The 26433-nt window shown below is 41.0% G+C and overlaps 1 protein-coding gene across 1 annotated transcript in view; it reads right to left on the reverse strand.

Moving 5' to 3' along the window:
- Nucleotides 1-26433, reverse strand: part of Cbl (E3 ubiquitin-protein ligase CBL) — a 61110-nt gene that overhangs the window by 30454 nt on the left and 4223 nt on the right. Inside the window, exon 2 of the mRNA XM_022072463.2 lies at nucleotides 1214-1360. Within this exon, the coding sequence (XP_021928155.1) occupies nucleotides 1214-1360 (147 nt within the window). The remainder of the gene's footprint in view (nucleotides 1-1213; nucleotides 1361-26433) is intronic.

The following is a 26433-nucleotide window of genomic DNA, read 5'->3' on the forward strand; positions in this document are numbered from 1 at the left end:
ACATGACAAGTTTACTTATCTTTTAACAACACATTACTTGACTGCCGGATAGCCTATTTACTTTCAAACAACTCGTATACAATCTAATAATGTAAGGAATTTAATATGGAATCAAATATGTCCAGATTTCCTAAAATGTAATTCTTTTCTTATTTTTTAGTTTCAAGAAGCTTTCGGATACTTATTGTTAAGTGGGGGGTCCGCAGTGGCCGCGCGGTCTGAGGTGTGGGCCTTGTGCTGCTTGGTCACTGAGACTGTGGGTTTGAATCCCACTCAAGCCATGGATGTTTTTCTGTGTTGTGCTGTCCTGTAAATAGGTAGAGGCCTTGCAACGGTCCGATCCCTCGTCCAAGGAGTCCTACCGAATGTCCATAGATCGAGCCAACAAAAAGTTGGGAGCCGCAGTGCTCAGGCACTTGAAGAACAGGTCGTTCCCAGGATCCCAGTACCCCAGTATTGTTAAGTGGAAATGAGTCAACATAAATTTTATTCTTGTATGTATAACAGTATTTATGAAGGTACTTTGGCACTTTCACAACATATGAAAATCATCTATTTTTACAAATGGGTGATAACATAGTTACAAATTATGTCTGTCTGTATGACACACTGTTAGAATATTAAGATGCTATTCAAACTTCCACAAGTGTCTGCTATTCTGTTTACATTCACTCAAACTGTATGAATTTTATAACAACATAAACATTCATAATTCAGTTCCAGATGTAAGAGAAATGTTGCAGTTCATGTACCATCTAAAACCTGTATGACACAGACCAGATGTGCTAATGTGGGTTACAACTAAACATAATTAACTGAAACTTCCTTGTAATTTATTAAAAATTATAACTTAATACAGCAAAAAGGTTCATGTATTAACCAATAATTTTTTGATGAAACTTGAATTATGTTTATTAACTATTCAATTAAATTTAAAATGTTATTAAACTCTGGCAGCAACTATTCTTTAATCATAGCAGATAATAAATACTACAAAAATTTATGTAGACCACAAAAACCATGTTCGAAGGCAGCAGGCTGAGAATTCCTGCCTTAAATGATCAGAATTATTGGACCATATTTCCGAAAAGCTAACAGATACTCGGCCAACAAACCGTAGAACGCAGAAGGTAGATAATTAATAATGACATTTACACACATTCTCTAGGCATCTATGGTATTACAGACTTTTGAAAAATTAAACAAATCTTACCTTGTAAAAACATCAAATTCAAAGTTGGAAATGTAATCATTACATGTGAGGTCAATGGTGGATTTAAGGGCCATTGCCTCCAGCCCAGAGCTGATTGGATGAACTTCATTTAATACCTGTCTGAAGATCTTCCATGGTACAAGAGTACTGAAACAAACCACAGTTTACTTCAGTTAAATATTTTATTCAGACACATTAATTTTATTTGTGCTACTCATAAGGACATTATGGAAAGGAAATACACGTTCAGGCATCACAGTTTACACAGTTAACAGGTATCTGAAGCATACTACGTTATCACTGAGTGGGTTAGCTTACAGCACTGGTCCCCAACCTTTTTGTGCCTACGGGCACATTTGAGAGTTTATGAGATCCTGGTGGGGACCAACCAATTAACAAAGCCAAAATTTCTTTTCTCTGGACAAATAAGATATGGACACCAAATAATACACAAAACAACACGACGTTTAATGATACAAGAAACCATGCAATCAAAAATACGTAGTTTTGTAAGTACAATTATTATTACTCAAGCGGGAAGTTAGTGTGATGTTTGGCGCTGCATTTCATCGGCCAGTTTTTCAAATTTGGGAGTGTAGGATGATGTTGCTGCTCGCAAACAATCGTCAAGATGGGCATTAGTAAGTAGAGATCTGCGCTTTGATTTTATAATGTTCATGGTTGAATGGCCTTCATTATTCAGTATAACCTCTTTTCGTATCAACACGGGCACCCAAAAAAAGCCTTGGAGGGCGCCTGCGGGCACCGCGTTGGGGACCACTGGCTTACAGAATAGCAATGCAGCTGACTTGTTTTTAGACCCACTCTTGTCTGATCTTCCCAAATCCCTTTTAATTCATCATTCACCCTCAGACCTACATTTCATTTTATGACATTTTCATTCAGCTTCTTAAAAATCAAAGATAAGATGCGTGCTCCACAGCCCACAAATTTTCAAACACATCCAAATCGATCATGTTCGAGCCTCACATGGCGGTTGAGTATAATAAAGATGACTGTCTTCTGGGATGTTGCACTATGTAGACTGGTAGAAGTTGGTGCTTACTGCCCCCATCAGCAGTGCAGCAGACTTCTACCACGCTACACAGCGCAACATCCCAAAAGATAGTCATATTAATATCCAGCTGCGACAAAAAGTATAGCATTGGCTTTCAGGTGTAAGCTGTGTCAAATGTTGAGTATTAGCCAATGTTTCTGCAAACACTGCAGTTGCCATCTTCAGGATGAACGTGCAGTGCAGCAGGTTCTGGAACCATTATATAGGACAGGCAAGGTAAATTTGGTGGTGCTGATTGGTGGAGTGATGAGCATGTTGCCATTCAATGGGAGAAGAGCATGTGGTTGAGGAAAAGATTGCAGAAAAACATTTTTATGAACACGTGGTGAGGAGAGGAGATTACGAAAGTTTTGGTGACCGTATTAATCGGGAAATGATTTCCAGTAATTGTATAAAAAGGAGAATAAGTGATTCTTTGACTACGAGATTCAGAGAAGAGGTGATGAAAGAACAATCCTTTTGAGGGTCCAGTGAAGGAGACTTATCTATATAAGGCTTCCGGAGCTAGCCCAACTACACAATTACACTGAGAATTACAATTGCAGTGTTTGACAAAACGGAAATAACATTCGACGCGGCTCACACCCGAAAGCCGGTTATACACTGAAATCCAGCAGCATAAGCCTATTGACATCAATTACAAAAAAGTGATCTGATTGAATATTGAATCAATTAGACACATTTTACACAAATATTGTGTATAAACTGGTAAATATTTGCTGCGAGACACTTGGTACACCCAGGGTAAATCAAATTCATTTTCAAAAGGATAATTAATGACAGAAGGAAATGGAAAGAATGTATTTTTGTTTCGCGAATAGGACAGTATATATTTTTTAAAAAAAACCCTTAGCACGCTCCGGAGTAAGAAGAGGCGTTGCTATGTCACTGAAACAAACGGGGCCAGCTGCCACACGCTTGTAATGCGGAAGTATTATTCGGTCACGTTCTACGATTGCTATCGATCTCTCCCACAGACCATCACGTGCTTCCGACACCATACGGCTTCTGCGCGAACTCGAGTCCCATTGAGAAACTCAATCAACCCACGCGATGACGTTAAGTGACAGCTACTTTAACTCCATTTTTCTGGCATACCCACGCAAGATGTTACCCCAACTGTCCCCGCTTCTACAGCTCATTCGGTTACATTTTACAGCGCCACCTGGTTCAACTTTCAGACGGCTAAAATACAACAAAAAGACCGTACACGTCACACATTTCCTGTTTGCTTAGGTGAAAGATCTGGGGGAACCCGGCGAATAAACAGTAGCCGTACGCCACTTTTTAAGAAGTGTCAGCCAAACCCCAAGTGGGTGGGGGGCGTGTAAATTTGGGCACTTGAATAACACATCTTCACCTGCCACGGTGCACATATGAAGCCACAACACGGCGCACGTCTACAATAGTTTTTAGCAACTTTAATACACCTAAAAATGTGATACGTCAAACGACAGCACGCAATGTTACAGGATGGCGCACGAAATTATGCCCTATTTGTTTTAACGATAAATCAGCAACCAGGTTACGGATGAAGTTTTCTGTCATGTGGGTAAGTGCAGTAGTTCATGGAGATGTCATTAGGTGGCATATTCATCACCTAGCTAACGCGAGGTGATTATGTCGCGGTTTCCCGCCAGTATACAGAAGATGGCAGACAAGGGAAGACTTACGGTTGAGCAGAGAACGCAGACAGTTTTGTTTTTTGCGGAAACAAAAAGTGTTGTGGAAACGCAGATTTTGGTACGCGGTGGGCCCCTGCTCCAAAAACTATTCAGACTTCATCCGCAGTTTCAACAGGATGGTACAGTGTTGGAAAAGAAACGTGGACGTGTCGCAAGTGTGCGTAGCCCACAGAACAGAATAGCCATGCAAAGAAGCCCGGTTTGCCGTTAAATACACAGTGGTTTATGCAAGATTGGGCTACACCACACACAGCAAACGTCTTGGACTTCCTGCACGACACTTTCGGTCCACGTGTGATTTCCCACCGATATCCTGCTCGCCACGGATGTGGACAGAACTGGCCACCCAATAGCCGGGACATAAACCCTGCGACTTTTTCCTTTGGGGTTACCTTAACGAAAAACTGTTTCCAAAAAAAACAGCCTCAATCATGCAACTCAGGGCTCTGATTGTTCAAATGTATGGTGAAATTACGGAGGATATGTGCCGTCGAGTAATCACGAACGTAGCCGTTCGTGTTTCGGAAGTGGTCATATTAAGCATGTAATCCATAAAGGATAAATCTCCATGAATTGTTCTTTGTGTTCATAGATATATATATATATATACCATTATATGAATATTAAAGCCTTTATTTAAACTTTCAGTCGGGTATCATTTCGTGCGCCACCTGTAGTATCCCAAGATCAGCTAACACGAGAGCTTGGAATGTCATGCAGTCCCTCCACCAAATCTAGCCAATATAGCGTATGTATGAAGAAACAGACGACGATCGCAAGCCGCAACTACCTGGCTGGCTGGAGTTGGTTAATCAAACATTTAATCTGATCGGTTCTGGTGTTTTGTTGCGTGGAGTACCAATGAGCCACGAAAGTACAGCCTTTTATTTTTCGTTTTTAAAAAGTGTCAACCAGACTAACACGGTAAACAAATACTACATGCTCAATCCATCTCGTCCTACAACACAGAAAATCCGATATTGGGGTTCTTCCTCGGAGTAGATACGTGATGGTTAAATTAACTGCAACCCTGTTCGCATAAACCAAAGCCTGGCTGGTCTCTGATGTCGAAAACATGCCATTATGACATGAGAGTTGAAAGGTACCTAATCTAGTCAAGACAAGCGCCTATTCGAACAGAACAGGAATGACTTGACGTGACCTGACCTACACCAAAATGACGTAAATGGAACTAGATTCACTCTCGCCATCCTTCTTGTTTTCAGAGGTGTGTCAGGAGGGGGGGGGGTACCAGTAGGGGTGGACAAACAACAGAAACATGAAATAATTTTGCAGGTAACATATTCATAACATTGTCGTAGATTTCGTTCTTCTGACATGTGCCATTTTGTGTTTTTTACTGGAGATTAATAATGAATTTATGCTTACGTTATACAGCCACTCCACCCAACAAACTGCTGAGTACACACAAAATTGTCTACATCAGATTGTACTAACACGCATTCGAATTGTTCCTAATAATCCAGACTTTCGGCGTTACATAATCCACGCAGTTCTAAATAAAACAACGCCATCAATATGGGATTACTTTCGTGACCTGTGAAGTCTTATTAAATAACATGCTTATATCAACAGCACAAACGGCCGACATATAACATTCATTAAAGAAAAGTGTCGTGTCATGAAAATAACAATCAGGTGTTGGGGTCCAGAAAAGCAATTTTTTCAGACTCTTCTTCCAGCCCGATGATTTACCAAAGTCCTCCCCACCACCGACAGGTCACAGGCAAGCAAAGTAAATCAATCACGGTCAGAACCATGCCCGATATACCGGTCCGTTCTGTCATAAGACGACAGTATAAAAATGACAACTCGCGAACACGGGGAACACGGGAGTTCTGCCATCTTGAAATATGTAAGAACCATCACCTGACATGCTACTCTAGTGCTTCTTAACTCTGGGCGGGTTTGATATGCGTACTAGAGATTCAGGAAAAAATACGAAGTGTATGGTAACCTCAACCTTTAACCCTGATAAAGGAACTAAAATGGCACGAGAACCGTGCATTAATTTTCCAGCGCATTAAAAACTAAGCGACTTTAGAAATCCCTTATCTAACACCATAAAGTAGAGTCCTTCTTGAAGCCGCTAGCCACTCAACTGGCCAAGAAATTCGACTTGTAAGGAACCCAGATGCTCTTTGCCAAGTACGTAAGAAGGTGCAACCGGGCCCTATCCTGAGCGAGTTTAATCCAGTCTAATCACTCGCATCTTATTAACTGAATATCTGATTCCGCCTATTCTAATATACACGTCCTCATATCCTCCTCGCCATGTTTTTCAAACTAATATGTTGCGCACATTCCACGTCTAACCCATGCATGCTACAGACTCCGCCTATCTATGTGCCTTCTATTTGATCGCCCTCAAAGCCCTAAACCACTTCTATATCAATATTAGTCTCCAACATAAATACGGAATTCCATACCAACACAGAGCCCTTAATTTGTTAAGTGTATCTCGTTAAAAATACAAGACAACACGAACACGTACTCATGATCCTTCAGGTATCTAAAACAGCATTTCGAGATGCTTGCTTACGAGTGCGGAACGTTCATCATCACCTGTGCATCTAATCCGAACAAGTTTCACGATTCGCAATGCCACAGTAAATTGTGAGAACAAGATGGCATGCATTGCTGCAAGAAGCTGTAATCATTGTTTGTCAGGCTGCACAAATCTGGGTGCAACGCTCAGCAAAGAGTGAACGGCCGAGGTTCCCGGAAGTACAAACGGCCCACTACTACGTCTACATCACGCACCGAAAAACTTGCAAGTCACTTCACACACACACACACACACACACACAGAAAGCAGAATTCTCTCTTTCTGTATCATGATCCAACATATCCAGCTTCCAATCAAAAGAAAACGGAGACGGGGAGCTTTACCTCCGTAACCCTTTGCATCATCATCATAGGAATGAATTAATCTCTTTTATAGTGGCCGTAACGTAACTCCGGGCCTGGATGGCCGTTACGGATACACATACTGGAGGTAGCGGAAGACCGCGTAGCGACAACACATATACAGAGAGAGAACCTAGTCCTTCCTGTATATCGGATGTGAAATTATTACGTTTAGGCTGTAGACGAAGCTCGTGCGGGTTAAGGAATGTGCCTGCACTGCGAGTGTTTTATAGTTCCTTTCGTTCACAACATGCAGTGCACTGAAAAGTGTATGAAATTGCAACCAATTGTGTCGAAATTAAAAGGAAAAAAGGGTTAAGACGCGGATCTTTTTGGTCACAGCCAAAAGATCCTCCAGTGTTACAAGTAAAGTAAAGTAAAGTAAAGTTTGCCCCACTACACGCCATGTAGGCGTTTGGGGTGAGTGGAGGTATAGCTCCTACTCATTCTTGACCTCGGCACTAGATGGGGGTGAGTGGTCAGCATCACGCCCCGGCCGGATTTACCCCCGGGAAAGGACCCTGGTACCCATTGTAGAGGAGGCTGGGTGGGCCCCAGAGCCGGTCTGGACGCAGAGGCTAGAGGAAAAATCCTCTGCCCCCATCGGGGATCGAACCCCGGTCGTCCAGCCCGTAGCTAGTCACTATACTGACTGAGCTATCCCGGCTCATACCTCCAGTGTTACAACACTTTTTAAATGCTCATCAGCGCCCTGATGATGGAGGCAGTATGCACATCTAAAACGTCTGTCAATTTCTGCGAGATTACACGGCCCCAGCCCCAGTCGATAACCTACAGTCAAAAATTAACTTTACAATCTACTGATGGTGACTGAAAAGCTGCTCATGTGAAACGCAATGTACGTCCGAAAAATTACGGACTGGTTATCGTGTGTACTGGGGCAAGTTATCGCCCTGAAAAGACGTACTATCAGCAGAAGGAAAGAAGAACAATTCGCATGCACGTAGAACTGCCAGGTTACAAACAATGATCACTGGAGAGACTCACTCAGTCAGGTTTCAACGTGCTTTAACTACTGCAGGGTCTTTTATTGCTTTAACGTTCTTCCATGTCCCGTCTGTTCTGGTCAGGGGACAACAAAAAAGCGCTATTCAAACGTGGGCTTGAGCCCAACAAATGCATTTCTGAAAAAGCATAGAATTATGTCAACATGGTGTATGGCTTTCGATTTTCCTGTTACTGAAATAAAATGCTGAAACATGTTATAAATTACTGCCTAGAGATTTTACATACTACCGACTCCCAATTCTCAGGTAAAAACTATGAACAACAAAAGTACAAGAGTCTAAATTTGTTTAAGTTAAGAAGATGATCCAGTTGTCAATCGGTAATAGGGCATATGAACCAACTACGATCATCATTAAATAAATTTCCTCATGTTGCAGTACTTTCAACTCATAAATGTAACTAATGCGTTTCAAAAGCAAATGTACCTCCTAGGGCCGATCCAATGCTCAAGCAATTGCAAGTTGAGAAATGTTCTCACAATTTGGAAATAGGACAGCGCGCCATTTTTTTTTTGGAACAAATAGGCAGTTTGTACGAAATAATAAACAGCAAATTTGTGATTGCATATTGCTGGGCTCCGAAAAATGACATCATATTACACAGTCACAAATCAACTATGACGTTAACTCCATGCAGCAAAGTCCTTGAAAAGCTGATGGTCACCCGGCTGGTCAACAAACTTTCCGTATTTTATGGGACCCAAAGGTTTATTACAGCATCCACAACAGCCACTGGACACCATTCCGAGCCAGTTAAACCCAGTCCACACCCACAGTTTTTTCTTTCTGGTAAACGACTTTTCGTGTCGTCCCCGACAATTCAGAGGTTTTTTTTATCTGTAACCTGTCCCTTCATGGCATAAAGTAATTAGATCGGAAGAAAATCATGCATAGGCCTATATGCGGTGCAAATTCATTACAGTACAGCCATTGATCCAATAGCGTATCTGTCACGGCCAGAAATATCAGTGGCCTGATTCAGGCCGCCATATTCTATTCATACCACCCCTTTACAGCTCACAGCAAGGACACATAACAAGGTCAGCGGATGATCATGAACTACAAACCCGAATAGTTCGTTGAAATAGACTGCGACGTTCGAAACCCTAAGATGCAATCGAACTTATCTTCATAGCTCCTCAGTAGGGTCGTAAACGATCATCAGGATCTATTAACGCCGACAAATGTCCAAAAATTCCAGTCTAATTACGGGGCTAGATGTCCTACTGACCCCCAATTTTGGGTCTCAGCAGCAAAATTATATATACTGCAGTCGCCAGTGGCATAGCAGCAAAGAGGGCAAAGACAAACTGTATTAACAGGCGAGGAACCAGGTACACAATTTTACCCATGAGTCACTCCTTTGCTCCTGAATTCTTGAAGGAAGTGCGGGATTAATTTTCGAAATGGCTTCAGCGGTAACGGTCAGACACACATATTCGGAAGGTAACGCGCTTGAATCCCGTCAAAGTACATGCAACCTCTGGGTTTTATGTGATCGTTGTCTCATTACGTGTCAAACACTACAATAAATGTCAATGACCTGCATTATATTTAGTTGAAAATGCTCAATTTCGAAAAAAGGCTACACAGTCGTCATGCTGGCACCGCACACGACAATTTCACGAAACCTGTCAGTTAATTTGAATGTTCGTAAGAGGGTACACAAGGACACGATCGTAATCATCATGACACAGGCCTTTGTCAAGGTATTCAACTGTTCGAAGGCACGATGACCTCAAACTTGAAGTTCATGCGAAATTGCGTGACAACTGGTCAATTTGGTAAAAATGTATTCGCGCGAACATATATTATTTACAGAACGTTTTGAAATTCGTCATCGATAAGAGCACCAAGGAATATTAATGTAGCATAAGGAAGCCAATTGATTATTCCGCATTTGATATATCAACACAATCCGTTCAGTCCTACTCGACAGCCAGACAGGTCGGTCATGCACACGACAGGATGTCACGAAGGGATATGTGGAGCAAGACACGCATTTCCGGTGCACGTCACACAATGCACCACGCCCGCCATTCAAACACCCACACATGTGCTTGTCGCACAGCTTCACAAGTTAGTCCTTCCAATCAATGGCGAGCCAGAAACTGTTCATTACAGGCAGGCATGTAGTTCTACGGCGGTCCATAACTCACCTTGAGCACACTTATGCTCCATCCACTCAATCACATGGGGGTAAAACAGCGATCCTCTACCACTAGCCCACTCCATGTAGAACCTGGCAGTGGCTCAGCTGGTCAAAAAATTACCTGCCGTTTATGAAACCAGAAGTTTCATTACCATGTTCACAACAGCCCGTCACTGGACCATATCTTCAGCCACATAAATCCAGCCCAAGGGCCTCAAATCCATTCTTTAAAACACGTTTCGCTTCTTTCCCTGAAATCGTGTTCCTGAATTTTAAATGATGTCACTGGTTCCAACTTGCTAAATTAAGTTTCAAACCTAAGGGAATCGTTACATCACGACACTGTTATTTGTAGTTCACGACTTCATTTGGAACAAACTTCAATCGCAGTTTTCTCACCGAGTTCCCATCAAAGTCAAAACCAATCATAAAAAAATTATGTAATTAAAAGTGAGGTGGAAGTAATACGCCTACGTGATTTAAGACTTCAGTTTCAATGCAGAAAGTTGGGTTTAACAGCAGCGACTCGACAGCGAAAACTGGCGATGTGCGCTATTGAAAGATGAGATAACCATTTTAGTTATAATACCGCCGGCTCAAACGCAACTTTTCCTTTTATAAAATAAAATCCATCGTCTCTCCGCCTCCTTCCTTCCTATATGACTGCAGGTCACTTAAAACCACACACACAGTATAATATATTAGGAAATCCACGTCCTTCGCTATTTCGTCGCTAGGCAACCATACGCCATTTAATGTATAACGCGATGTATCTGGATATATGCAAGACTTATCACAATGCGGTGCCACGGCAGTAAATAGCGGACAATTTTAATTACCTGAAAACGATCAGATGGCCCCTTAAATAGGCCAAGGCCATTCTGAAACCTTCCATTCGATGATTATAACGTAGTGGTCAAGAAACTAGCAAACCGTATTACATGCTTAATATGTTAAGACTAAACAACGTGGAGCAAGGTTATTCAATTTTTATGGAATAGCAGTGAAACAGGAGTTTTCATTTAAGATACCACATAACCCCGAAACTTCGTTAAATTCCGTATCTGTATGTGGCCAAATTGTCATCTACAGAAAAAAGGAAATTAGGTCATCATTTCTAAATTAACAGAATGTTTCCGGATTGTTTGAATAATTCAAATGTGAGTTAAATATGCCTACTACCCGCTCATACCGTAAAAATATATGAATAACTTTTTTCATCACAGAACAGTAAGGACAACACAGAAGAATGTTTCGAGCACACTGCAAGACATACTGGTTCGGCAGTTTCATGGATTCTGTCAAGAACAATGACCTAATTACCAGATTACGAGTAAGCAATAATTAAAAACTGCTGGACTCCACATCTCTACGTTTTTCGTTCTGTTGCCAGACTCTATCAAACATGACTGCGAGGGTGATGGGGTGGGGTGGAGGGATTTTGAGTCATCCGTGTAATCTCTCAGTGAGTACTGCATAAGAGAGCTGCTGTGAGAGATGGGGAGAGTTGCCAGATATCATTCAGCCACCTACACCCTTCGTCCCACTCATCCGTACCATCTCTCTCACTGGGGGGGGGGGGGGCCTTTCAACGCTGCTGTGTCAACGAATTGCGTCGCATCCTGTCTATATACACCATTACACAAGCCTGCAGCACACTAGTCTGTATCCTTCATGTAGGCCTACCGACTTCATTCAACGCGGAAATTGACTTTCCAAACATCCTCATGTTACATAACCAAGGCACTGTTGTGTCACCGAAGGCGAGCACGTTTGCACCTCCTTAAATGGCTCCGCAAAGTTACAACAACCCTCCAGGGAGTGACAGTAGCTATTTCAATGTTAACTGCTGGAACTGCACAATTCAAAGCACGGAATATGGCGCTGTACGGATACATTTCCACAGAAATCACTTAATAAACTCAGAAGACACAAAACACAGGTTTACGCTCGTCAACAATATTTAATACATCATAATACTAAATATTACACATAGTAAATCTCTTAAAAATGTGGCCAAGTACTGAACAAACACTCGCAACGGCAGACAACTGCCAATAAGTACGAAAAGTAACTTCAAAAACAAACATTAGATTACACAATACCTAAGTCATCAGTTAAAAAGTAAATCAAACTCTGTGGTACAATTTCCTTCGAAAGTCCAAAGAGTAGCCGGCCAAAAAAATCGCTGGTTTCATACAATCCGAAAGGTCATTATCGTGTTCATAGCGTCGGCCACTGAACAGCTGAACAGAGCCACATTACCGTGGACCAACATTCTGTTCACGCTGTTGCAGAGACGTCAGACTTTTAGATATGAATAGGTAAAACTTCAGAGAACTTCTTAGTATTCTATGCTAGAGGCATAAGGTTCGAAATCAGCCGGATCCATTCCCTAACCTCAAACTTTGTATACAAAATGAATACAAGGTCCATCTAAAACGTGGATTCCTGCCTTCAACCTAGTCTTGAGAGAAGCCGTCAGAACGCTAGGATTGTCTACCTCCAATCGTAAGCCACAGACTGTGTGTCGGAGATGGGTACACGAATAGACAGTCGCTGTTTGAGTTATTCTTAGGTTGGAGACTGTCCTGAAATCCGTCATACGCAATATTATCCGATAACCCATAAAACACTCATTCGAAAACTCTATGCATAACATAAATCAAACAGTCCGTCTATTTATGCAATGCATTTAACATTCAGGGTCTAATTTTATAGAAAAAAAAACATCACACGGTTCTAGAGGGAATAACAACAACCGAATATCTCGCATTGCATACAGCATCCGCCCTTGTCGGTCAAGATGATCATGTCAGCACCTAGGCATAAGGTTGGCAGCGACACCACATGGCAACCATTACCATCACTGACGTTACATACTGATGCGGATCTGGCATTCGCGTTTGTTTTCCTTAATGAAATATAAAATACATGAAACAGAAATAGCAAGATTGGTCTCCGAGATTCTAATTCTGACAGTGCTAAAATAAGTACAACATTTCTAAAATCTAGCATGCGAAATAAATTGAAGACCTACAGCCTGGAAAACCACTCAAAGCAACAAACAAAAATGGGAGATCTGCAAGCCGTCACTGTCACTAAAGAGTAACTGTAGATTCTAACAAGTGTTTAACAAGCAGGGTGCACTTCAGTGTTACACCCACACTTCCTGCAGACGTTCTCAAATCACAGGTCTATGCCAGGTCGCCTTTATATTCAATAATTTAAAACTAGAGCCTCTATTTACAAAAGATACATACTTTTCAAACATCTATAACCATATAACATTTCTAATATTATACGATACAGACCCAGTGCTTTGTTTACCCCGCAATATTACAACAATATCTGTTCTAATGACAAAAGGAAATTAAAAAGAACTAAAATGGAGAGAAGTCCAGTGGCAGGATGAATACGAAAATTGGACGACGGGAGTCTGTGACCGAATCTGAATCTAGGAATAAGTAAACACAAAGATCAACGGACAGGACTGGATTCCTTCAAGACACCGATGCAAACGCCCGGTTCCCAGTTAACGTAACACGTCACGCATCACACAGGCGTCAGAGAAGTTGTCGCAATCGCAAGGCGCTTGTTTCAGGGAATAGAAAACTGGTGATTAGAAAATCACTCGCGTATCTGTTGAAGTAAGATTGACAATGTGCTGATTTACTACACAACACTGAAAAATTTGCGTCCGAAGGCACAGAAGAACGTACGTTTCTGCCAGCTATCACTGAGGCTGTGCCAAATAGGAACGACATTAAGCCACTTAATAGGACACAAAATAACGCATATAAAAAAAATACCGGACGGAAAGGGAGGAATATTAAACAACCAACAGTGGTAAGCGTCTGAAACAATATCTTATTCTATACCAAGCTTCATAAATATGACAATGTTCCAAGATTGGAAAGGAGGTTCTGTACTGTTAATTACTGAAAAACAACTGGTTGATACTAAAAAGCAAAAATTAACATTAATTTCAATAATAATAGCACTTGTTGCCATCTGAAATATGCAAGAAGTCAAGGATTCGAATGTCCTCCCAAAAGTTAGCTATCCTGACTGACGTTCTTCGAGTTCCCTTCAGCCTCTCCATGACAATTCTGGGATAGTTCGTCCTTACCAACTGACATTACACAAATACAGAGTTTGATTAAGCCAAATAGCATCCTCCACGTAGGCTTACAGACAATGCACTTCACCTTCTGTCCACTCAGCAAACCGGCTTTAAATCAGATTTTGACGGGACCAACGATGGAATAAAGGGAGTATTTTCACAGTACGTAACCACCGATCTCCATTGTCTGCAGAGATTACGAACATTCCCGGCTTAATAGAAGTGGTGTGAAGTCACAGAGCGATACAGCGTTGACGTATGTTCGAAAAGAATCCAGTTCTAATCTCGCCCGGCACATCAGCTTGGATAGCTTTGAGATTCTTTTCTCAGCCCCTTTTAGTTACTTCTTTGAAACAGACCCTCGCAGTTTGTCTCCAGTTCTTCTCAGGTAGCAGTTCATAATTAACCTCATCTCGAAGATGGCTGTCTTTTGAGTTGTTGCGCAGTGAAGTCTGGCAGCTTACCGACGTTTGCTGCCTCCATCATCAGGGCGATAAAACGTCGGTAAACTTCTACCAGACTACACGGCGCGACAACCTAGAAGACAGCATTTTCAGACTCACCGCCGTGAAAACTTCAAATCCCAACCTCACCTCATTCTACACTAAATGAGCACGGCAGAGTTATTAAGCACTCAAGCAATCCCCTGCGTCTTATAATTAGGTTATTTAACTACGACGCTTCAACTATGCAAGTCATATAGGTCGAATGGTATGGGCAGATGAAAATGAATTGAGCATGATTAAATATTTGGAAGGCGGCAGTTACAGATTATTTTCAGGTGCTATCCCGGTTGTTCCCCCTTCAGAGACTGATTAAAACCTAAGAACAGTAAGCAGCCCCGTCGACATTCTGAACGAGTCTAGAATTTAAACTCTAAACTAACCTGCTTTGTTGTCAATTTACGATCAGTTTATCTCTAAACAACGCCTACAGCTGACACAACGCCATTATGCAACCTACGATCCTACAGATCAGTAACTATAAGGAATTTCATTCGTCGTCGTCGTCCTCCTCCTCCTCCTCCTATAAGAAACGGAAACTTCCTTGGAAAAGCAAACGTACAAGGCAATTTGACTGCTTCCGCCTCACACCCACGGCATCCGTAGGTGTTACATTCAGGTAATATGTAATTTAAACGTCAGAAACTATCAGATCGACCCACAAAGAACTCCCACGTCCTGCAACCTACGATCACGTGGCACGCGAACTGAGCATTGTGTAGAGTTAACAGTGACAGGGTAGTAAGCAAATCTGCACGGCCACAAATCAGCCAATCAGTTAATCCACTGCGCGGAAAGGTTTGTTGTATACATGGTGTCCCGTGACTATGTCAATTATTTCAGGGACCTGTTCTTAGGGTCATTTCCGGTAATATAACAATTTAAAAGAAATATGAAAACATTATAATTTTAAGGCTGATGACCAGACGCATAAAACTTCATTAAACACGCAATTGTTTTACAGACTGAAATTGTAAGTAGTCGTGTATATGTGACACAAAATAAATGCATCCACAGTCCCTTTCATTTTATTATTATCTCTTGTCTGCGAATGGGCCAGATCTTAGCAAGTTTGTAAATTTGAGTGACCTGCTATGGGACATGATCATAGCAACATTATTTTTTAGAAAGTTTGTTATAAATACAGTATTTACTAGTACCCTTTCCCCAACACAACCAAAATATTTTAGATTTAATCTAAGATATTATAATGGCATCATTGTTTATTGTTGTCAGTCATTAAAATAACAGAAAGTTTACACATTGTTTGTGTTAGGCGGAAATTGAATCACTGAAGAAAGAGGCTTCTGAGTGCAAGAGTTTCGTGGAACAGGCAAAAGCAGCCATGGATATAAAACGAGAGAAATTATTCTCACAAATACAAAACCTGAAGATTTTAAGGTAAAAGTATTATTGAATATTCTGAAGTCCGTGCTTTATCGCCACATTTATTGTTCCCGTGGTGTCTGAAGCATGAATGTTTCTTCCTGTGTTAAATTTTCTTGTTTCCTAGCGTTAAATAATGTCCCCTTCACTATCTTGGACTGGCAAATGCTGGGAATCCTTCACTCCATGTTGTTAAGAGAATTTGTGTTCTGGTACTGTACAGATTGGAATGTGTTTGCTGTCTCAGTATGACATTTGTCTTATTCATAATTCTTAAAACTATACATTTTATAAGATTTGCAATTATTAGTATATCAATGACTCAAATCCAGACGTGTCTGATAGTTTTTGTGATATTCAGCTCCTACTGGCAAAACCAAAATGCCAAAGAGCCTGAAATTCAGATCAAGGTATAATGCATTTCAAAGACGTTGGTCTACTTAAATGCTACAAATGAATTGGTTTCTAACATGCAATGGATTGTGTTCAGGAAACAATGCGGATTACGTGTCAGAATGTTTTGAGTTTATTTTTCATAAAATTAATTCCTGCTTTGCAAGACAAATGAAATACCCAGTTCCTTGTTTGTATTATGTAGTCTATAAAAATATCTCTAAAGCCATAATTTTCTAGCAAGCAGTGAACTTAAAATTATGGCCAGCAAACACTTCTTGCAACCTGAGGAGTCTTGTCATTGGTTTATTCAGAGTAATTTATTTACATTTACTGTACTGACTGCAGGGTGCATCGTGCTGTATGGCAGATGATGAAGACAGTTCTACTGAAGAAGAAGAGACTGTGGGTGAAATAGATTGTGAAGCAATTATGATCGCAATAGATAAAAAGTGTCAGGAGTTTCTAGACTCTACTGATGGAAGGAGAAAATAATGATGGATATGGAAGGTAAATTGAAAAAGGTTGAGGAAGATTGTCTTAAAGCCTGCTGGCAAAGGATATTGTCCGAGAAATTTAACAGTTCAGCACTTATGTAAAGAAGAAAGATTCACGTATTTTTAGTTCTGTGTTGATAAAATTCAGAACCATTATTTTCTCATGATTCTGCATTTAGGATCATAAGAGACAACTTTTTTCCATGTTTGTTTGAAACATAACTTTTTTTATTACTGTGTTCATACAATTAATTGGAATTAATTCTTTGTTTAAAAGACAAATTTCATTGTTCAGTTTGAAAGCATAACAAGAATATGACTTTAATGTGTCAGTGAACTACTTGCCCACATTGACCAGAGGTGTGATCCACTCTCCCCTTTTCAACATCAGTCGATTGGGGGAGGAGTTTCCAGTTCTGTGTGTCACTGGTCCACTTGGCCAACGCCCCTGAAGGGTGTAACACCCTCTTAAGGAAAACAAACTCCAGGACATAGGAGTATAAAATTATAAACAAAACCATTTACTTTCTTAATACAGGTTAACAAACTCGAAACATCATTACAACACATACGTGTCACACAAGGTCGTTAATTACACTACTTCTAACAAAAGAGACCAACAAACAATACATAAGAAACAAACCACGACTCTGCTCTACTCTCGGTAACAACTCCTATTCATCTCTCCAACCTTGACCGCCCCGAGGGACCAGGGAAAACACCAAACACGGTAGTTGCCCCGTCCACAAACACAACAAAATCAATACCAATTCGGACGGGCAACCGAAATGCCAAAACAACACCAACAGCCAAATACAAACCGAGGTCACTTCGAAGGGGGTGCCCAGTCGGAGAGAACTTTACAGAGCTGGCGAGAAGAGGTCTCCCCTAATCAGCCCCCCTTCTAAGCCGACAAAACCTCCCTACACGCATGCGCACCCACCTCGAAGTTTTCTCCGTCAAATCTCCAGAGCCGAATGTGGTCGTCTCACCTTAGAGGAACAAACTATCTGTATCATATTTTATGCAAGGGCTCACAACCACCCTTGCCCTTAGGACACACTGTCAATATGAGACATCACTAATTTTACAAATAAGAGCCAGTGTGACATCCCAGGACTCAGAAAGGCACCAGGTCGACACGCCAGACTGTTCTGGCTTCACTATAGCCATGACATATGAGTGGAGGCTTTCACGACAACTAAGTATATTGAATTCTTCTAGGGCTATCAGCTGAGTCACGTGGTTTAATGGAGAAAACACCAACGTTTTGAGAACCGTCTCCTACAACTTCAGTACCCTGAGGACAGGGACAAAGATGGATCTTGAGACGCTGGTGTTTTCTCCATTAAACCGCCTGATATGACTGGTAGCCGGAGAAGAATTCATTTTACAGCAATGACATTTTCCGTCAAGTGTGTTGCTACTCTGTCAGTACCTTTTGCTACTGACATCGGAGCTTATTGTTGCACTTCCCGCAACTATTCATATGTCTCACCCCTTTCTTACGTCTTTTGTGACAGGCAAGGGCCATCATAAAGTAACATATCAATAAGAGAGTTAACAGAAGATACGTTTCCTTGCTGTAGTCTGACACAACTTCGTCGTTTCTTCACGTGTTTTATTTTCTGAAATTCTAATTATTTTCGGCTAATAAAGAGTTAGAGTCCAGCAAGGAAGTTGGTATAGAAGTAAACGCTGAAAAGTAAGTAGGTCTTACATATTCATTCCTCGTCACCAGAATGCAGGGTAAAACCGTAACATAAAGTTAGCTAATAAATCGTTCGAAAATGTGGCAAGACGGTATTGGTCGGTAAGCCTAAGAGGAAGAGACCGCTGGGGAGACCTAGACGTAGATGGGAGGATAATCTCAGGCGGGATCTGTGGGAGATAGGAGTTGAAGGAGACTGGATTTTGCTGGCCCATGACAGGGTCCGGTGGAGGGCTTTGGTTAATTCGGTGATGAATCTTCGGGTTCGGTAGGTCATCTAGTTAGTTAGTTAGTTAGTTATATGCTAATAAACCAATCACCGATTTAGCATTATAGCACACACTAATTTAAAATCCTCTAATAAACACGTAACTTATTTCTTATTCGTACTTTTTTCGTGTAAATATAAACGAAGTTTACCAAAAGGATTCGAGTGTCTCGCAGAAATAATTTAAAAGCATACGTCTCCCGCCCACACGACGGGGAAAATGTGGCAGAAAAAACTGAAAGCATCTGATATAGGCCTTGGGTTAAAACAGCTGTGAGATGAACAGACTCCGATCAATAAATACACTGGCTACTGCAGAGCTGGCACTTATCATGTACACCCAGACATCACATTACAATTTCCCATATGCTTTGCACCACATTTAGACGCCGACTTCAAACGCTGAGGTAGACAAAACAGCAATGTGACAGATTTATTCTAGGATATTTTCATATTCCTCCGTCAATCTGTTACGTAACCATCATCGACCCTGAGATATGTGACAGAACAGGAACAGTCAGAATCGTAACTTGGGCCCTGAGTTCGGGTCTCGCCTATTACCAGACACTTGCCTACACTCAGAGAAAAGACTGTATCCCACTTCTGAATCATCTGACTGTCCTGCATATTTTGTAGAGGTGCCACCACTACTACCACGATGACAGTATTCTGCATTTTCTCCAATAACCGTACGAATTACTTGGTGAGATTGTAACATTTGACTAGTGCGGAACCACTGAGGAGTTGAGTCTTGTCCTTGATCGCTGCAGATGTGGGCGAAGAGGAAAATAACCCAATAACGTAACAGAAGTTCGGCCAAGCTGGTATATTCCATTTCAAAATGTGCTGTGCTAAACCACTGTCTTTAAAAAAAAAAAAGGAACAAGGCGAGACAGCCAACGTTCCCCGTTTTTGGCTGGGTCTTTACGCCCCCATGTGTGCCGGACCGCAACCAGCAAACCGAAGCTAATAATATACACTAATAAAATAAAATGCATGTTCCAGAATATGTTCGGTGGTTCAACCAATGAGCAAGTAAAAATAACTTAACCATTTGGTTTCTTTAATCAATTAAGAAATAATTCCAAAGATTGAAGCAAAACCTAGCAGTTTCCCAAAATCAGTTACTTTTGGCATCCTTGCCCCTTACGTACTAGAACACCCAGTCTCACAAAACTGATGAACAACGGAGGAAAAATTTCCCGGCCCAAAATAAACATCATCCTTTTATCAACAAAAAATACTATTTTGATTCTTAGAAATGTCTCACGAACTTCAAGAAAGTTGCCATGGGAGAAATACGCACATCCGGCATGGGAACAGGACGTCAGGGACTTCTGTATTAAAGGCAACGAACCACCACCGAGTACAAGAGCTTATCTAGAAGAACTTCCGGCGCAAATGTCAGACCCAGTTTCCAGCAGAATATTCTGCAGACCGTTGCGGCTTCCATCTACCACGATAAAATAAATATGAAATGTTCTTCATCGAATATTATTGGAGCGAATAAAATAAGGAGAATGTGATGGGCGGAGACTGCAGCAAGCATGGTATGAACGTGAATAGAGACTTAGGCGCAGATGGGAGGATACAGCTCATACTTACCGCCACAATTGATTGTCATTATTCAATATTTTCATTAGTTGTCACACTCATAAAAATCCGATAGCAGATCTTGGTGCTTTCTAACAACTGAGCTGTCAAATTTAAAGTGTTCCAATATTACATTTACCCAAAAGACGTTCAATGAAAACCAACTAGGAAGCAGTTGTTTGGTATTTTCTATCTTCCCTAATGTTGCCTACATCACTTCTGAGGCAGACTAAAATTGCCCACACTTTTTTACTATCAAATGAATGTAATAACACAGTTAACGAAATACCGCTACATTTCCACCTGAATGTAGGCCCAACTTCATGTTCGCTGTGAATCGACGAGAACTAAAAGGAACGTTATCACCACATCCTTTCTTTCTCGTTTTATACAACATGTAAAACCGTACGACCGGTTCAACTGGCAAGTTGCACACAAATAACACTCAAAACTGGATGACGGCAGAGTTTTGATTTGTGTGTATGTGTATATGTTACATCTGAGCCACCAGCCTTCGTTTGTGTCGGCTACTTTAGGAAAGAAATGTGATTTGGGTAGGCTACAACCATGGAAATAGGGTGTCCACGCAAACAATTCCAACTTCACAAAACCATGGAAAGAACAAGTTCAAAGCTGAATCCGACACACAACAAATGTGGGCCTTTAAAACTATGGAAAGAATCAAATGGCAAGCCATTAATGCAAAGTTATATACAGAATCATTCGCAATTGTGGTCATTTTGAAGATACAGCCTTTGGATTCTAGGTATTCAGGAAAAAATGCCATAAAGCTAAACATGACGGACATTAATAACAATTTTTTTAAAATTTAATTTTGTCCTTTAAATTTGCACGTATTCATCAGTCCTTCAGTCTATTTTGTGCCGAACGAGATAAGAAGATAATTATATTGGAAAGCCAGAAAGGATTATGACTGAAAAGACTCGGGTCTGTTTCACAGCGCACACTTGGACAAAGACGAACGCCAGCGAGGTTAGAACGGGGCACTTTCGTAATACAAGTCGCACTCATTCAGACAATGCAGTGTAGAGTATACTTGACCGAGAAGACCAACTACACGGAAATCTAAACTCTGGAAACAATCTACCAACATGACTTATAAGAAAAAATGTCTGGACACTTCCACAGACAAATTATCCTGGCAGAACCGCGGAACCAAAATATTTGGAAATGACCTGCATCACCAGAATTTCTAATTGTAATATGTACAGGCCACGAAATAAATCTGACGTGTAAGTAACAAAACTCAGTGATTTAAATCTGGGTGGCATACACAAATAACAGCGTACGTATCACTTTGTATCGTGAAATTCAACTAGTATTTATGTACCAACTTTTTACTTCTTCCTGGAGCCGAATAAACGCTGTCATGTCACCCAAAATTATGGCTTTGGGAATAAAACCGGGCGTACAACAAACAAAAAACACAGTTGGCCTACAGTAAAGATGTGTCATTGTGGCCGACTACATGTATCTTGCAGCGTTTTCGCAGGCCACCGGGTTATAAATGAAGTCAAGTTATTGAAACTTCATGAACATTAATTAGAAGTACAGGTAGCCCTCGATTTGCGCCGATTCGGAATAACGCCGATTTTGAAACCAGCAAGTCAAAAAGTGAAGAAAAAAATTTACTATTATTTATAACGTTTTACAATGTATCTCGTACTGATTCTTATACTACATCGTAATTCTTACATCGCTGATTTTGAATAAAAATTATAAATACAGTCATCTCTGAAATTACGTATGTTTCATTAACGCGAATTTGCTCCAATGAGATCGATGAAATGGTAAAAGCTGTTTGTGAAAAGCAAACTTTTGCATATGCGAGTTTGCTCTTATGCAGTTTCATTCCTGGCGCTTAAAACTTTCAAAGAACTAGTTTAATCTCTGTGGAGGTACCAGGGTTATTTTTACTACGCGATTTTCTATAGGTCGGCGTCCTACGTCAATGCAACTATCGCATAACAGCAAAGATGACTGCACACATCAATCACATGAAAGAATCGCAGTCAATCGCGGGGACCAACGAATTGCCGATTGCAATTGTATAAAATATATTTTTTAAATTCCCTTTATTTTATTTACGTTATTTCAGAGCTTTAAATGTAATGCCATCATATTACTGGTCAATGTTTGGGTGCCGGGAACGCATGTCATTGACTTCCCATTGATTTACATTATAAAAGAGTTTCAATTTATGCCGATTCCGTTTACGCCGGTTCGTCCAGGAACGCATCCCCGGCGTAAATTGAGGGCTACCTGTACTACAAAAGCAAACAGGTTCGCATATTAGACTATTCAACAAATTTATTTAGGAAATGTGATCTAGTATTATGATTAATTATGCGCTTTAAATCAAATCGTTACTTTATACACGGAGTGACACGTGGCATAAAAGTACACAGGCCGCAAGAATGAAACCGGCGAGCTTCATACGACCGCGGGCCATGAGTTGAGAATCCCTGATCTAATTGAACGCATTTCCTACATATTATTGGGAAATGTGACTCAAACTTAATCTGACAAGTGGCATGTTCGAATCTAGCTCGAGATTGTATCTGGACCATTTTCATAGTTTCTCTCAGTTTCTTCGGGCGAATTGATCTGGCGCCACGTGGAGGTGGGATAAAGTTACACGAGCTGTTAACCTCTGCAGCACATGAATCTAAGCGATTAGCTTCGCGTTCCGACAGCTTAAGCCCCAGGGAAAGAGTTTCCGGCAGGGTGGGGCCCAGAGTCGATCCACGTCCACATGATGTCTTTAAGATAGGGGATTTAACCCCCCCCCCCCAATTAAAAGGCTGCCGGTTGTATTTTAAATTCAATGTTTAACGGTTAAGCGGTACGCTAGTGCAAAGCAGGGCCGCCACGAGGATTTCCGATTAACATTTCATAAGCAATTCTCAAAGGCGAAGATGCTACATGAATTACAGAACATGCATCAGACAAAACAGAATTAGTACAGTACTGGTTTTAGATTTTCGCGGTTTGAGTTAAACGTACAACTTCGGTTTTCAGGGATAGGCGGATTCACATATTGAACGTTATCCAACGCTTCAGCATACACAGTATACAGGGTGAATATATACTACTGGCTGGGAGCTTTTGGAACCTAAGCGCATATAGTATCAATCACAAACATTACAATCTCCGGCAGATAAAATAAATATCAGATTGCAATATAACTGGTTTCGCAGTGATCTTCACACATCTTCTCTGATCCAACTTGAATAACCTACAGAGTCTAAAACAATTTAAAATGTTTTAATTTAGACCTATACACCGTGATATTAATCGACATCTCTCAATTCCTTCTTCCTTCAGGATGACAAGCCATGTTTCACCACCATATAAAACAAGACTGGTGTCCTAGCCCATATTTTAGCATCGTGTAGCATTGCCTTATACAGCATCGCTCGATATGTCGGCGGCCTTGCTTCGACCCAGTTCTCCCGCCACCCGCAGCCCCGGTACCTACTACTCAACGCGGCCCATTCACAACGTAACCTGCTCGCTCCATTCTGCCCGGAACCTTCTCTCCCCTCGCGGTGCCGAGCGTACATAGACGCCCATATTCTTGGCATCAAGCAAGTATTCTACGTCAGCATATGGCAAGTGTGAAGCAGACGGTCAACTTCATTCTTACAGCAGCCGCACAGCAAACTTGCATGGCTCAAGGTGTTAAAAGGTCACAGAATTCGTTTCCATCTCACAAATGACGTATGATCAGACGGCGCCAATGTGGTTCATCTCATATGCATTTATACGCGGCAAACAACTTTTAAGGGCCCGTCTTCACCAGAATGACGCATTCTCATGATCTCACCTGCGCAGAATACTCGCCAAAACATAAATTTCCCTACAATTAAATTATGTAACTCAGTTCGTATGTCGTCACAAAAACATGCCATGTGACCCAATGTCACATCAATCAAGTTCCCAATATTAAACTTTGAACGGCCAATAACTATTTACCTAAATCGCATTTTAATATAATCTTTCCATTTACGCTTACGTTTACGACCAGTCTGCGGCTATATACCGCAAAGGCTAAAACTGATAAAATTCGTATATGTATCTCACAACAAAACAAGTGAAGGGGTTCCGAACAATGGTCAAATTTCTCATTAAAACAGTTTTCAAACCCACAGGCAGGCAAACAAATGCACAGGAAACCTCCAGGGACTTCGATATTATCTTTATATACAATAAGAGAAACAAATCTCTTGAGGAACAAAGTATATAACGTTATTTACGTACAACAAAAATACATATCCACTGCATCGGGAGTCAGTAAAAGATTCGGTGCCTGTCTCTTCTGAACACGGTTATGAACATTTGCCACTAAAGGCGGAATTTCATGACTACCTGAACAAACACTGGCTTCTCAAGAAGGACTCAGCTCTATGGAGTCAGTTTACTTCAGCCTTCTTCAGGGCTGCTACAGTCACACAATCGTATTTGGAAAGTAAATAAGTAACTTTAATAAGTGTTGCAATCTGACAAAAAGATATTAAAACTTAAAGGTAATGAATGTTTGTTCTCAAATGCTAACATCCAGTTCTACCACTTTCTCTAAATAATAGCATAATCTGCAGCCTACAGCTGTCATGCGTTGACTCATTCACTACTTCCTTGTCCTGGCCACATCCTCATCCTCCTCCGGTCAACGAAGTGGGCAACCAGAGTGTGTGCGCAATGTATGATTCTGGGCCCTCTGAACTAAGCGTATTACGCAGTACAGCAGTTTCACAACAATTAGCGCGGTGGGCTACGGATTGTGACGGGCATACCAGGGTTGATTCCGCAGGTAGAGAAAAGTGGTGTAGGTGGTTGCAAACGCTTCAGAAGAACGTATGGCGCCTGCAAAAATGGAGGCTACACGTTTCCCTGAAACGATGGTAACCTCCTACAACACCACAAGGTGTCACAATCCAGAAGTCCACAGTCGACATCTTCAATGTGTTGTTTTGTAACTGAAATTAGTGGTAACCAATTATACGTTTGCGGTATCTTCATTGTTGTGACGTATCACTTCAGCCATCCTGGCTCACGGCAGCCAGTAAGGCTCAGGTATTACAAAAAGTATCCGCAGGGTTCCACTTACATTTTCTCCATCCTCGCAAAGGGAAACCTTTATCTCATATATACAAAGTTTTGGCTTGCCAGAGCCTTATTCTTTCGGTTCGATAGCATATGAGTGTTCCATGTAATTGTGAGTCCTTTGACACCAGTTTCTTTAAATATCTTCGACAGCCAAAATCGGAATGAAGAAGCATGCATTCAAGCTGTATTACAAACAAGCATGGCCGTGAGAGTCAATCTATGTTTTCAATACAGCCCAGATATAATTTATAAACATGCGGAAACTGCACGAAAAGAATCAAACAAAGCATGTATATATGCATACGCGGAGATTAACCTGTCCCCATGCTAATAACTATGTATTTAAAAGAAGGTGTGTTAGTCACGTTTCTGATTTAGACCCACTCATTGAAAAATTTCAAACGGCACGGTTTGTAATACAACAAAAATAAACCTTTAAAAGGCATTCTGAAGCTATTAGCTTGTCCCTAACAAAAGCTTATTTGCGACAGTAGCGGGCATTATACAGCACAATACAGACGTATTAATCTATACAGGACACATTATACACCTCACAGCTTAAATTAAATATTGTACCTTGGACACATCGACAGGTGCATACTCAATATAACTCCAAGTCATGTTCTACTACAGGCTACAACGGAACATGGATTAGACGAAACCCTGATTTTATTTGGTGATTTCTCAAACAGAAGTGCGAATAAAGGATGAAAGCGAATATAAACATATTTCTATCAAA

This window comes from Zootermopsis nevadensis, unplaced genomic scaffold (genome assembly GCF_977971745.1).
Source record: "Zootermopsis nevadensis isolate Lab colony 2312 unplaced genomic scaffold, Znev_1.0 Znev_ptg000022l, whole genome shotgun sequence".
Lineage (NCBI taxonomy): Eukaryota > Metazoa > Arthropoda > Insecta > Blattodea > Termopsidae > Zootermopsis > Zootermopsis nevadensis.